Below are 15331 nucleotides of genomic sequence, written 5' to 3' on the forward strand. Positions count from 1 at the left end.
CTCGCACTTATCAGGGTTAAACTCCATCTGCCATTTTTCAGCCCAGCTCTGCATCTTATCAATGTCTCTTTGCAGCCTACAACAGCCCTCCACCTCATCCACTACTCCACCAATCTTGATGTAATCTGCAAATTTACTGATCCACCCTTCAGCCCCCTCCTCCAAGTCATTTATAAAAATCACAAATAGCAGGGGACCCAGCACTGATCCTTGTGGTACACCGCTGGTAACTGGTCTCCAGTCTGAAAATTTTCCATCCACCACCACCTTCTGTCTTCTATGAGATATCCAGTTACTTATCCAATCGGCCAAGTTTCCCTCTATCCCGCAACTCCTTACTTTCTTCATGAGCCGACCATGGGGGACCTTATCAAACGCCTTACTAAAATCCTATATGACATCAACTGCTCTACCTTCATCGACACACTTAGTTACCTCCTCAAAAAATTCAATCAAATTTGTGAGGCAAGACTTACCCTTCACGAATCCGTGTTGACTATCCCGGATTAAGCTGCATCTTTCTAAATGGTCATAAATCCTATCCCTCAGGACCTTTTCCATTAACTTACCGACCACCGAAGTAAGACTAACCGGCCTATAATTACCAGGGTCATTCCTATTTCCTTTCTTGAACAAAGGAACAACATTCGCCACTCTCCAGTCCTCTGGTACTATCCCTGTGGACAGTGAGGACCCAAAGATCAAAGCCAAAGGCTCTGCAATCTCATCCCTTGCCTCCCAAAGAATCCTAGGATATATCTCATCTGGCCCAGGGGACTTATCGACCTTCAGGCTTTTCAAAATTGCTAATACATCTTCCCTCAGAACATCTGCCTCCTCCAGCCTATCAGCCTGTATCACACACTCATCCTCAAAAACATGGCCCCTCTCCTTGGTGAACACTGAAGAAAAGTATTCATTCATCGCCTCTCCTATCTCTTCTGACTCCATGCACAAGTTCCCACTACTGTCCTTGACCGGCCCTAACCTCACCCTGGTCATTCTTTTGTACCTCACATAAGAGTAAAAGGCCTTGGGGTTTTCCTTGATCCAACCCACCAAGGACTTCTCATGCCCCCTCCTAGCTCTCCTAAGCCCTTTTTCCACTCATTCCTTGCTAACTTGTAACCCTCAATGGACCCAACTGAACCTTGTTTTCTCATCCTTACATACGCTTCCTTCTTCCTCTTGACAAGACATTCAACCTCTTTTGTGAACCATGGTTCCCTCACTCGGCCATTTCTTCCCTGCCTGACAGGGACATACCTATCAAGGACACCCAGGATTTGTTCCTTGAACAAGCTCCACTTTTCATTTGTGCCTTTCCCTGACAGTTTCTGTTCCCATCTTATGCTCCCTAATTCTTGCTTAATTGCATCATAATTACCCCTCCCCCAATTATAAACCTTGCCCTGCCGTACAACCCTATCCCTCTCCATTGCAATAACGAAAGACACCGAATTGTGGTCGCTATCTCCAAAGTGCTCTCCCACAACCAATCTAACACTTGGCCCGGTTCATTTCCCAGTATCAAATTAACAATGCTACTCCACCACCTCTTTTACCACCTTCCCTACTCTTACTGAAACATCTATACCCCGGAACTTCCAACAACCATTCCTGTCCCTGTTCTAACCATGTTTCCGTAATGGCCACAACATCGTAGTCCCAAGTACCAATCCACGCTCCAAGTTCACTCACCTTATTTCGGATGCTCCTTGCATTGAAGTAGACACACTTCAACCCACCTTCCTGTCTGTCGGTACACCCCTGCGACCTTGACATCTTCCTCAGTACCTCACTACACTCAGCGCTGACTTCTGGACTACAGCTCCTTTTCCCATCCCCCTGACAAATTAGTTCAAACCCCCCCGACGAGCCGTAGCAAATTTCCCTCCCAGGATATTGGTGCCTCTCTGGTTCAGGTGCAACCCGTCCTGTTTGTACAGGTCCCACCTTCCCCAGAATGTGTTCCAATTATCCATGTATTTAATGAATCAAAAGCAGAAAATGCTGGAAAATCTCAGCAGGTCTGTGGAGAGAGAAACGGAGTTAACGTTGAGTCAAGATGACCCTTTGTCAGAGTTTGTGGGATCTTCCCATATGCATATTAGCCACTGAATATGCCTCCACAATAGTCAGTTTGAGTCATTATAATCAGCTCTGACAAAGGGTCATCCAGACTCAAAAACTTGGCTCTGGGTGGCAGTGGTCAGCACGGCTGCCTCATAGTGCCAGGGACTCGGGTTCAATTCCTGGCTTGGATCACTGTGGAGTTTGCACATTCTCCCCATGTCTGAATGTGGGTTTCTTCTGGGTGTTCCAGTTTCCTCCCACAGTCTGAAAGACATGCTGATTAAATGCATTGAGCCAAACAGGCGCTAGAGTGTGGCGACTAAGGGAATTTCCCAGTAACTTCATTGCAGTGTTAACGTAAGCCTTACTTGTGACGAATAAATAAACTACTTTTACTTTACTATTCTCTCTCCACAGATGCTGCCGGACTAGCTGAAATTTTCCAACATTTTCTGTTTTTGTTTCAGATTCCAGCATCCACGGTATTTTGCTTTTGTCTTTAGTGAATGTTCTTTGCACATTTTGGATTACACAAGTTACAGACCATGGCGGGTATGCAGTGGGGGTCCTCAGCATTTCTTTTCTATGAGAGCGCCTCTTCATCGCAACTGTTTTAAAGCATTCCATTTTATTGGGTGTCGAAGTTACAATGAAAAGGTACTAATAATGCAGCGCTAATGCACATCTCCAACTTGTGCCCCGAACCGGTCCACAAAATCTTACTAGCTCCTTATGTCTGTGCACTCAAGTGCAAAGCTGATTTAACTTGGGCTTGGACTTCTCCTCAGCCTCAGTCCTTTACACACTTTGGGGGCTGAAGGGTTAAAAATGCTGTCCATTCACCGACAATTCAATTACCGTCAGAAACCACGATCAAGGTGGTACTGAAAAAGACACGAATTTCACACTCTCTCTAGTGTCGTGCAAGTTTAATTGCTGAAATTTAAGTAACCTGCCACATTCTGCTGCTTCTGTGTACTTTTACACCCAAATTAATTCCAAATGAGCAGTTTGAAGCCAGCAGATGAAGCCAAAAATGGTTAAAAAAAATAAACAACAGAATTTAAGGGCCGTAACATTGTGAACAAAAGGATAAATTGTTAGTATAGTGATGAATATGTATGAACTGACAGCCAACACAGAGACCAAGAGAACGTTGAATGGGTTTTGACACATGGGAATGACAGGGCATTAGGAAAGGGTGACACGGTAACTCTGCTAATTAAGGGTGGTATTATTTCAGCATTGAGAGAAGATCTCAGTTTGAAAGAGATGTAGTATCAGTTTGGATAGAGATAATAGTTAAGGTAAATGGTCGCTTGTGGGACTAAGGTTATAATAGTAGTTTCACTCAGACAGAGCATATGGGAATAAGCGGGGATGTAAGAAATGTACCGCGATAATCAGGGGCAGCTTTAAACATGTAGACTGGGAAAATCAGGTTGGCAAAGGTAGCCCTGAAAATGGATTCACACTGTGTTTTCAGGACAACTTCTCGGAGCATGTTCTACAGCCTACCAGGGAGCAGGCTATCCTAAACCTCGTAATGTGCAATGAGACAGGATTAATCAATAACCTCATGGTAAAGGGGAGGTGATGGCCTAGTGGTATTATCGCTAGATTATTAATCCAGAAACTCAACTAATGTTCTGGGGACCAGGGTTCAAATCCCGCTACGGTAGATGGAATTTGAATGCAAAATATTGGGCAGCATGGTGGCACAGTGGTTAGCACTGCTGCCTCACAGCACCAGCGGCCTGGATTCAATTCCAGTCTCGGGTCACTGTCTGTGTGGAGTTTGCACTGCGTCTGCGTGGGTTTCCTCCCACAGTCCAAAGATGTGCGGGTTAGGTTGATTGGTCATGGTAAATTGACACCCTTCGTGTCAGGAGGATTAGCAGGGTAAATGAGGGTTATGGGAATAAGGCCTGGGTGGGATTGTGGTTGTTAGACTTGATGGGCTGAATGGCCTCCTTTCTGTACTGTAGGAATTCTATGGATATCTGGAATCTATTGATGACCATGAAATCATTGTTGATTGTTCAGAAAAACCCATCTGGTTCACTGATGTCCTTTAGGGAAGTAAATCTGCCGTCCTTACCTGGTCTGGCCTACATGTGACTCCAGAGCTACAGCAATGTGGTTGACTCTCAACTGTCCTCGGGCAGCTAGAGATGGACAATAAATACTGGCCAGCCAGCGACGCCCACGAATGAAGTCCCTAGGTGACAGCGATCACAGCATGATAGAAATTCATAAAAATAAAAAATATTTCAGATGCTGGAATCTGAAACAAGAACAGAGGATGCTGGAAAAACTCAGCAGGTCTGGCAGCACCTATCAGGAGAGAAACAGAGTTAACATTTTGAGTCATGGACCCTTCATTGGAACTGAAAGGAGGGAGAATGTGAGAGAGCAATAGAAATTGCAACAAAAAGTATCAACTTTAAAAACAAATGAGATAGCCAGGAAGAGAGGGAGGGGGTGTTTTGCACTGAGGCAATACATGGAATATTAAAAAAAAGGGGAGTTTAAGATGGAGGAGAAAAGGTCAAAATCTAAAGTTGCTGAACTCAACTTTGAGTCCCGAGGACTGTAATGTGCTTAGTTGGAAGATTAGGTGCTGCTCCTCCAGCTTGCATTGGGCTTCATGGAGCATTGCAGCAGGACAAGGACAGACACGTGAGCATAAGAGCAAGGTGCTGAGTTAAAATGGCACGTAACAGGAAAGTTGGGATCATGCTTCTGGTTTGAGCGAAGGTGATCCACAAAGCGGGTCACCCAATCTGCGTTTAGTCTCCCCAGTGTAGAGACGACCACAATGGGAGCAGTGAATACAATAAACTAAATTGAAGGTGAAACGACCTAACCTGAAAGGAGTGTTTGGCGTCTTGAACGATGAGGAGGAAGGAGGTAAAGGGGCAGGTGCCATGGGAAGTTGGGAGTGAAGGAGGACTGGACCACGGTGTCACCGAGGGAGCAGAACCTGTGGAATGCTGAGGAGCAGGGGGTTGTTTCTGCTTCTGGAAGTGATATGGTGGAAATTCTCCAGTTAAGGATATTACAATGATCAGAGGCTCATTATTAGACCCATTAGTACATTGAATCATAGAAACCCTACAGTACAGAAAGAGGCCATTCGGCCCATCAAGTCTGCACTGACCACAATCCCACCTAGGCCCTACCCCCATATCCCTACATATTTACCCACTAATCCCTCTAGCCTACGCATCTCAGGACACTAAGGGCAATTTTACCATGGCCAATCGACCTAACCCGCACATCTTTGGACTGTGGGAGGAAACCGGAGCACCCGGAGGAAACCCATGCAGACACGAGGAGAACGTGCAAACTCCACACAGACAGCGACCCAAGCCGGGAATCGAACCTCGGTCCCTGGAGCTGTGAAGCAGCAGTGCTAACCACTGTGCTACCGTGCCACATTGCAATGATTACAAGACCTGTTCACAGCAGATAAGAGTATGTCAGCAACTGTTGCACTGCCCTAACTGTAGTGATCAGTAGCTACTGCCATAGATAGAGGATTGAATTAAAAATAACAGTTAAGGATTTGTTGATCTCCCAGTCTTGGTTTTAATTTAATTATTTTGACCAAGCATTAAAGTACAAATTTATTTTTCAGGGTTTTTGTTTTATTAAGAAAAGAAACTGAACAAAATACAGTCTTTTTCATTATGTACATTACATACAACATAATTCTACAGTTGCATTTGTTCACTGGATCTACACATTCAGTTATTCACAACAAGGTAGTGCATAAATTGTATACATTTCAGCAAATAAAGATTGGGATCTTCATAGTTTCAAAAAGAAATGGAAAACACACACCATTTTGGTTACCTCTCAGGTTAAATCTGCCCGGCTGAACCCCGCAGCAGACACAAGGTTTGCTTGTAACATCCGTCCTGTTACAGAGGTTCATGGAGAATCACCAAATGACTGAAGGGAAAACATCTTCCCTCTGGACCCATATTCACAAATAGCCCAAAGTATAACAGGAATCTGTACATGATGTATTGTATTGCATAAAATGTTTATGAATACAGGCCCTTGTGTACTAATCAGGATCATAAGACACACAAACATGAATAACTGAAGCACCAAACTGGGTTCAACACCCAATATCAACAACTGAAAGCCTCTTCAAATCGGCACACACTGCAAGTCCTTTGGCCAGTCATTTTCCAGCAGTGGTTGTCTGGTTGACTACGTAACCATACTCAATTCAAGCCATAACTAATCACCATATAGTGAGGGATGGATTAGCAAGTGTTGTTAATAAGTCTACATTGTGGGGATCACAAAACAAAAAAAAACACCCGGTTTACTGTGATTGTTTGCTTAGTTGGATCATGTGCATGGAAAATTATTGCAACTTATCCTAAGCAACAGATTCAAACAGGAAAAGGAAGGCCCATTTAACTTTAATGATCTTTGGGCATTTCCTGATGGAAGATGTGGCTGCATTACTCACCAAACCAATACATTTGTATTCTTCATTAGCAATAGTCAGGTCGATTAGGGCAATTCTACGCTGATTGAAAGCCTCCTCTGATTGGATTGCTGAGAATCATTGATACTCGAGACTAAAATACCTTCCTTAAATAATTACTAATGTTCATTTTTTGATACCTATTGACCGTGATACTCTTTCCTATCCGAATTTGGGTGGAGCTGACAGAAAGTACATCAACTACAGTCACCAAGTTTACACAACAAGATGGCTTAAAACTAAGAGCTAGAAAAGGCATTGAATTGCCTAACAGTTGACTCCTGGAAGATCAGTATCTACTGCAGCAATATTTCTTCCCTATCCAAAAAGGTCACAAATATATAGACTGCGGTACATTGAACAGTTTGAACTGTGCTGTTTGCTGAGTGAATTCGCAGGGAGGGGAAGGAGAAAGAAATTCTACCTTCGGAATACTTTAATTCGTTGGACACTCGGTGGCTATCAACCTTTACTCCAAGTTATTACAGACAAAATTATACAGCAACCGATATTTTAATGGTGAACAGCTCAACACAACATCATGCACTGGACACTGTCTCTTGTTGAATTCTGCCCTGTCTACAAACTCCAAGTCATCCATCTCATTTTTAATTCTTCGGGAAAGAAAGGGCATATTCAATGAAAGCAGTTTCTCTGCACTTGCCAACTTGGGCAAATTGAGTTCAGCAAGCATCTATATAAATGTCATTCAAAAACATTTATACTCAAGCTTACTGACTATTGCTAAATGAGTGCCAGTCCTACGGTGGAATTTGTAACTTTATATAAAAACTGTGCGCGCACTAGAAAACAACATGGATAAATGGTGGAAAATGTCGATTATTTACCAAGTCTGAGGAAATGCAAAATGCCAGAAAATATATTTGGCTGAAGAGGGGATGACATCAGATATTAAATAATCTTTTTCAAAAGAAAAAAAACCTATTGATGCAACTAATCTGCTTAATCAGGCTATGTAAAGTAATCACAAACACGTTAAAAAAGTAATGTACGAATCTTCTTGATATGGGGAGAGAAACTTACTGTATTTAGGATTTGCAACTCAGCTATAATTCTCATTATGTTTACTAGCAAGGGGGAATGGACAAAATGTTTACGATTTTAAAAAATCTCAGTCAAGGAGCAAAAAACTCTTCGATGGGGCATTTTTCTTGTTGCCTGATCACGGAGCTTTTACATTCTTTGTGCCGTATATATCCTAATAACAGTTGAAAAACAAAGGTGATGGAAATATTAGTTTCATGAGGAAAAATGTCTGGATAAAGATCCTTCATCAAAATGTGCATGTAAGTGATGCAGGGTTTGGACTCAAAACACTATAACTAATGCATTTTCCATTTTTTTTGTTTCCAATCTCCAGCATTCTCAGTTTATTTTCTTTAATCTGCATGCTTGATTTATCGCTTCCCCCAAAGAGGGAACAATTTGGCCAGTAATAGTATTCTTTGGAAACTCACCCCACTTCAGAGAAAGGCTGAATGTTTTAACATTGAACAACAGAACTAGTCTAAGTATCACATTCTGCTTTCTAAATCGTAGTTTTAAAAAATATTTTGACAAACTGTTGCACTGAAGACATTAGCAGCACTGGACATTTCCCCAATTCAGGCATCATGAAGGCAGCTACAGCGCAGGCCACTCCCCTTAAAGCTCCCTCTGCTCTATCCTCATGTTCGTTACCGTAAATCATTCAACTGCAGTGTGACCGTTCCCCTGTTTGTTAGCTTGGTGGCTATGGACTGCGATTGCCAATTGAGAGGCAACTTTGTGTAGCCAAAAATAAATAAATGCAGTCAAGATTGCCGTGACAATTCCATCAGTCGGGGCTTAGAATTCAGATGGCAGAATTGAAAGCAGTGTGCTAACCCATTGTGCCACCCACTGTCTGTCTTTTAAACTGCAGCACCAAACACATTCAGAAGTACAAATGTTTTAGATAACCCTAACTTTACCAACAGTGCCCACTAAATATATATTTCAGTGATATTGCAAAAGAAAGCAAGAGGAATATTGAATGGGATTTGGACTACTGATACAAATCCCAAAGTCTTATATTTCAATTTGCCCTGAATGGGAGGATGCAATTAGAAAGTTATTTATATTCATTTGTTTTTCCCTACTTAAGTCTTTGAAAACATCTTTTTGGGCTTTGATCAAAGTTAACTTCCATACAATAGCATTGAATCTGTTAAAATCTAAACAGAAAATGACAATGCATCAATTCTTAAAGTATTGAAATGTAGCATCTCATCCAGATTGGGTCCAAAACAGTATTATAAACACCAATTACTTTGAAGGAAGGAGTCGAAGAGTTCGCAGATTTTCTTTTTAACAGGATATCCATTCTCTTGCTCTACTACTGAGTATTCACCCAATTCAGCCACACATCTGCAATTCATTTAATGCCGCTTCCATACTGTTATCTTTATTCAAGGGTCACAGAACCACCTTTGTGATTACAAGGAGATATAAAACTAATCCGTTCTGTTCAAATTACACTCCTGTTTCAAACATGACTTTTAACTAGAATCTTTTCTATTGAGGATCCCTCAAACTAAGAGTTACTGTTGGGAATTGAAACTTGAAACTTCTCCTCCCAGGCTTCCCACTGCTAATATTCTTTCGCTTTTTCGTTTCATGCACTTTCATCCTTCTTTTCCATTGTTTTTTTAAAAATCAAATGGGCCAAATCAGGTTTCTTCCAATACGTTGGACAAACACAAGTGAAAATGAAAACACTTACCAGGTTAGCTCTTTCCAAAATCCCAATTGCATCAGCTTCTCATTATAAGGTTCAGCTACTGCTCAAAGCAGGTTAAATAAACTGCTGTCAACCATCCTTCCTGCCCTCTACCCAACCATACCCTTTACAAACATTAGCCATCAAGCTCCTTGAACTTGCTTAAGCACTCAATTAGATCTTAGCTGTTCGAGCACATCAACTTCACAATACTGAGCATGTGTCCTTACCAAGTTATTACACCCATGGTATACTAGGTCTGTACTTAACAAATTTTACATTTCACTGCAGAGGAGATGGACTGATTGTTGAAAGGCATGGAGATGAAACTCAAACCAGAACCTGGTCACTTTATTTTACAAGAAAAGCTGCCCTTTGGTGTTCAGTTTTACCTCTAAATAGACTGACTTAAAGCAAATTATTTCAGTTTCCTGTTCCCACATTTTAGCATTTCAGCTAAGCTGATTTAAACAACACTATTTCTTCCCTATCCCAATGCAAAGCTGGCTCAAAGATCTTTGAGAAAAGGATCAAAAAGCTCTCAGGAAGCAACATTGCTAATGAGACCAAGAACAGTTCCATCTTTCAGAGTCAACATTAAGGACAGAATGAGTTCAAAACAGTCCTTTAGTGTCCCATTATATCCTGAAACATGCCCATCACACAGCTCCGACTGCCCCGTTTCTGTCCCAATTTGGTGCCAATTAGTGACAACTTCTGGACAAAGATTATTCAACGGACCCCGAAACCAAGAGTGACCAATTCCACTTGAAGAATGTTTCCTCGAGTTATTCTTTGCAGTCCAGTAAAGTGGAGGCTAATGTTCCGACAGACCTTAAACAAATTTAAGACTTGAAAAAACGCATTTACAATGAAGTGCAACAGCCTAGCCCCCTCCTTTAAATAACCAGCTAACTGGTTAAAGAAAGCCAAAACACTTAAATAGTACCTCATTAGGTCATCTCAAAGTGCTTTACAATGAATCAATTTTTCAAGCAGTTATTGTTACACAAATATACACACTTGTGCCTGTTACAATCGGGTATTTCACCATGTCAAATCACTTGTTCTACTTATTAGCAAGATCCCATAACCCAATCTGGAGATATTATTGGCTTTTTATATACCTAAACAAGTGCGAAACTATTTTCTGCAGATGCAAACATCTGATGGCTTATGAACTCAACAGAAATTCCTGCCATTATGCATTGCTTCAATGTAAATGTTGAGAACAATTGATTATGTAAATCTAGGCAGCAGGTCTCATCCCAGAAAGAAAATTCCAGCCATAAAGTACATGGAGCCAGTAATTGACAGTTTTGGAGCTGAGCTAGGCCAAAGTAATTTAATATTCTAAAGCCTGCCCTCTACATTTGTACTTTCCCTCCAATTATAAAAATAATTCATATCAAACTGAATGAGTCAGCCAGATTTGTTTTACACTCATGGTTGACAATTATTTATCTTATTTTAGCTAGTTAATTAAAACATCAACTAGACAAAATTGGCCAATGAGAGTAAATTGTCTAAGAGATAAAAACATCTGCAAAACTGCCTGCTTTAAATACACTCCGGCTAAACGGGCGTAAGCTCAACACATTAGTCATTACCATGCAACTGTTTGGGTCACAAGTCAAAGAGCTATAATACAGAACAGTAATTAGCATGGAACACTGCCATATTAATTATTTGTATTTTCCAATAAATTACTACATGAACCTTAGTGCCAAATTGCACCAAATCATGGTCAGTTTTCTGTGCTTTACACTAGAAATTAGTGGCAATTCTGGAATAATAGCAGTTCAAAAGAAATTGTTTAGAAATCTGTAACACAAAAATAGATCGGTAAACAGACAAAATATTTTAGCTTGTGACTGTTCATCAGATAATTGATTCAATCTTTACCTTTTCAGATACTGATCAACTGGTTCTCTACTCTTAAGCATTTTATTTTACTTAACAAAACTGGAGCTCAGAAGGGACAGTTGATGCCCATCCAATCGTGGACATGACCAACCATACCAACTTGGCTGTGAAGCACTTTGTGATATGGTCGCAAAAAACTATTTCATAAATGCAAAGTTTTATTATTTTTCTTCTCTTCCAGTGAGAAGCCGCCACTATCGTACAGGGTGTTTTAAACTTTTCTTTGGTTAACCCCAGAGATTTTTGTCCTGATCAGGAAAGTTTTCCAGTATTTGCTATGACACTTCCAACACTATCACCACCACCCCACAATTTTATAAATACAAAATAACTATGCTAGATCGTATTAACAAAAGCATTTGCTGTCAAGGGCAAAAGGGACTGCCGAAAGACAGTCTGAAGTACAACGCTCCATATATTAGACAGTGGAACATTTGGACTCAGCTTTTGGTGGGTCCAATTCTTGACTACACCATGATCTTCGGTACATTTTAAATCATGGAATTTGGTGCAGAAGGTGCACCCTCACAATAGTTATAACTTCTGGAGTGTTTGCAATTTTGCGTAGTAATTGCTGATGTCTGTTTAAATAGGACTATTTCTCCCACCCTCCCATGTCTGTATTTCCAACTGTCCTGCACTCTTATTAGCCTTTGGTCCAGGCTATCAGGTCAGGTTGGTCAACCAAACGTGACCTCAATGCAGCACTATCAGAAACAAGATGCTTTGGTTAAGAGTGAAAATTCTTTGCTTTTCTCTGACTGCAGCAGTTACAAGTTTGGATTTTTACAGAACTTCCCTTTATATAATTCTTAACAGTTAGGGCTGGTATGGGGTGGGGGGAGAAATGGGAGTATCTGATATTGTAAATGATTCGTGGAATACCACTGATTATTTGATCAGCAAATGGTTCATTTTACAAGATGGGCAGTGGAAACATTGAGCAATATGTTTGCCCAACATAGATTTTGCCTTGTACCATGAAAACATATACACAGCTGAAAGATGTTTCTTTATTTCTATTCTTGAACACTCCTGACTCTCCTAAAAAAAAAAAGACCGTCTCACACCAAGCAGTTTACAGTTATGAGACTGCGGAACTTATCAAAACAATGCAGACTTAATATCTACAGGGCCATCTTTAAATAAACAAGGGCACCAATCAGCAGCAATGCTAATGAAATCCTGACTCACTGACAGTCGTCCTAGCTACAGAAGGGAATCAGGATATCCAGAATGGTGCAAGATGTCTGGCAGAGATTTGAATGCAGCAAGAGGGAAGAAAAATCTTCATTCAGCTCAACAGTTTTGAATAAAAGTTACTCCTGCTTGGACTGGAGTGTCTTGGTGAAACTCATGAAAAAACAAATTTAAAATCATCTTTCATAGAGGAACAAAATGAAAAAAACCTTTGCCTCTTATAGTTGAGCACAAAAGCAGCATAGAGGGAACAATTCAGTGAGGTAAAGTACCATCATCACATGCATTCCTAAGACAAGTGAAAGCCTTTTAAGTTAGTCACTGCTAACTAGAAATGGCTCTTTAAAACTTTCGCTGTGACCATCCTTCACATAAGATCATTGTACGAGAGATTTAAATTGAAGGGTGCCAATGGATTAAAAATACATAGATAACAGCTGTACAAAGAGGTACAATTTAGAAACTTGCATCAGCAAAATCTTCCACAATTTCCTTAACGGCAATTACAACAATCGGTTCCAATTCTTAAAGGTGTGAAAGAGTTAAAATAGTTCATCTGAGAAACTTATTAAAAATTAAAAGACTGTAAGAAAAGTCCCCACTTCCTTGACACAGTTTCAAACATGTATTTCCAATCGGCACACATAACTCTATTTCTCTATCTTTGGCAGCTGAGCTGGATTTTTTTTTTTATATAAAAAAAAGCACAACATACTTCAAGGCATCACCTTGACACGTTCCAAGAAATGGCGTTACAACTAATGACATGCCCGTTGAGGAAGGATGATGAAAAAGAATACAAGATGCGAGAAATTACTGAAGTCTGGGTTTCTCTGCTTTTCCTAGAAGCCAAATGCAGAAAGCATCCTAAACTAGAACCTCCGAAGTTTGGAGGCGACCATCTCCAGAACACGGAGAATCAAAGAACTTCTCTCAGATTTTATCAATATGTCTTGTTACTTAACAAAATAAAGCCAGGGGGGCTCTGTAATAGTTTGAGGGAATATTGACCTTTTTGTTTCGCTTGAAATAAAAATTGGGAATGTGGGTGTTATGCATCCCGAATTGCAGCAGAAAATAGCACGGAATTTCTACCACAAAACTGGCCTTTACACACGCACACACTGAGACTCAGTACGAAACTCCAAAACCCAGATACCGTCGTGGATCTTTGCAAACTGTTTTTCAGCAGCCGTCATTTGCATTCAAGAGGTGAAATTGGTGCAAAAAAAAAAAAACGAGAACGGTCTTGCTTCAGAAACAAAACTTAGCACACTGCACTTTCCAGATGAAAATACATAAAAGCGGGCTTTGCAAACCGACCATCTGTGCATCACACTCTGGGCCAGCTGAAATAGAAAGGCAAATTGCTGACGACCTCAACTTTTGAAAGCAATTGTTTTGTTGGAGTAATCTTTGCCCCAAGTGGAAAAGACCATGCTGGACCTTTCATACCTTGAAATCAGCCACCTCAGCAGCAAGCGTTTTGAAAGCTGGAGGTGTTTTTTTTTTTGGCCATGCGATCAAAAACAAAGAGGGAGAGGTGAACATTAAAGTTAGTCCCATTTACAAGAGGGTGGCAACTGAAGCGCAAGGAGTAAACTAACAGCAAAAATGGATCGATTCAGAAGTAAAAATGCATCCCAATAAAGGCAGCAAATCTACTCTCGCTGGCTGAGAATTCCAATGTCAGCCACCCCACCGGGCATTGCGTAACACTGCAGTCACAGGACATTATGCACAGCACTCAAATTCAATGTCAAAAGTATAGCTGCAGCTTTTTAAAGCAGTTATTAATATTGCTATAGAGGTCAAAGAGAATGGAAACAGCACATAAGACAACACTATAATGTGACTTCAAGGGTGTGGACTATTGGACTGATAAATGGACAAGAGTGGACTGAAATACTGCTGATGAAATGTCATTGCAGCATCATTCCAGCAAGCAGTCGAGACATTGAGAACGTCAACTGCGTGTTTCTATCAACACTCTGATGGCAGGATTTATTAGTAAATCTCAAAAATAGTTTTAAATATTCAACAATGCAGCAAAGGACTGAACACACATTGGGAAGCAAACCCATTTTCACAAAGCTGTCATCTGTTCCAACCCAGTTCTAAAGCCTGCATGAAAACAGCACTGACACTGGACACTCAAATCAAAACTAGATGAAGGGTGATGCATTACAAAAACCATCTTTGCCAGCCAAAAATCATAAGCCAATATAGCACGCACAAAACAGGAGATCCGATTCGTGATTCACTTTCTCTTCAAGCCAGAATCCATCAATTGCTGTCCAGCTACAGTGTGATGAGGTCAACCAGGTTGCCTTTTGGAGGTGTCATACTGTCAGGAAAGAAGTTTACCAGCGTATCAAACAGCAGAGTTCTCTGGGCATAAGTCTGATCAACGTCTGAAAAACCTGTTGGGAAGGGAGACAGATGAACATAAAGTGAGCGATTTCATTCTGTGTTGCTCAGGTTGCAGGAGATAATGGCATTAGGGAAATAACGCACATGATTCCCAAGAGGGGCATTTAACCAATTTAAGTAGAATTTGAGAGTTATAGGAAAGGTATGGGTCCAGAAAGGTCGGCACCATCGCTCACAACTAAATATCTGCCCTGCTTCGAATGGACTTCAGTACTGCTATTCCCAAATATTATTGTTGCCTCTAGCGCATCAATTATGGGCTCCAACCAACAGCAGGACATTGTAGGCTTAAATCTTTAAAAGGAGCGATGTTATAGCTCATTGTTTTAAGCTTTAAATACAACACAATGGACTCCAATTCAGCGGAGAGGAAAGCATGTCCCACACCCATTCTACAAATAGCTCAAATGAATTAAAAGTTA

The 15331-nt window shown here is 40.8% G+C and overlaps 1 protein-coding gene across 2 annotated transcripts in view; it reads right to left on the minus strand.

Moving 5' to 3' along the window:
• Window positions 1–8156: 8156 nt before the first annotated feature.
• Window positions 8157–15331, minus strand: part of mkln1 (muskelin 1, intracellular mediator containing kelch motifs) — a 162050-nt gene continuing 154875 nt past the window's right edge. For both annotated transcript variants that reach the window (XM_078235844.1, XM_078235843.1), the window contains exon 18: window positions 8157–14899. In XM_078235844.1, the coding sequence (XP_078091970.1) occupies window positions 14778–14899 (122 nt within the window). In that variant the 3' untranslated portion in view covers window positions 8157–14777. The remainder of the gene's footprint in view (window positions 14900–15331) is intronic.

This window comes from Mustelus asterias, chromosome 19, assembly GCF_964213995.1.
Source record: "Mustelus asterias chromosome 19, sMusAst1.hap1.1, whole genome shotgun sequence".
NCBI lineage: Eukaryota > Metazoa > Chordata > Chondrichthyes > Carcharhiniformes > Triakidae > Mustelus > Mustelus asterias.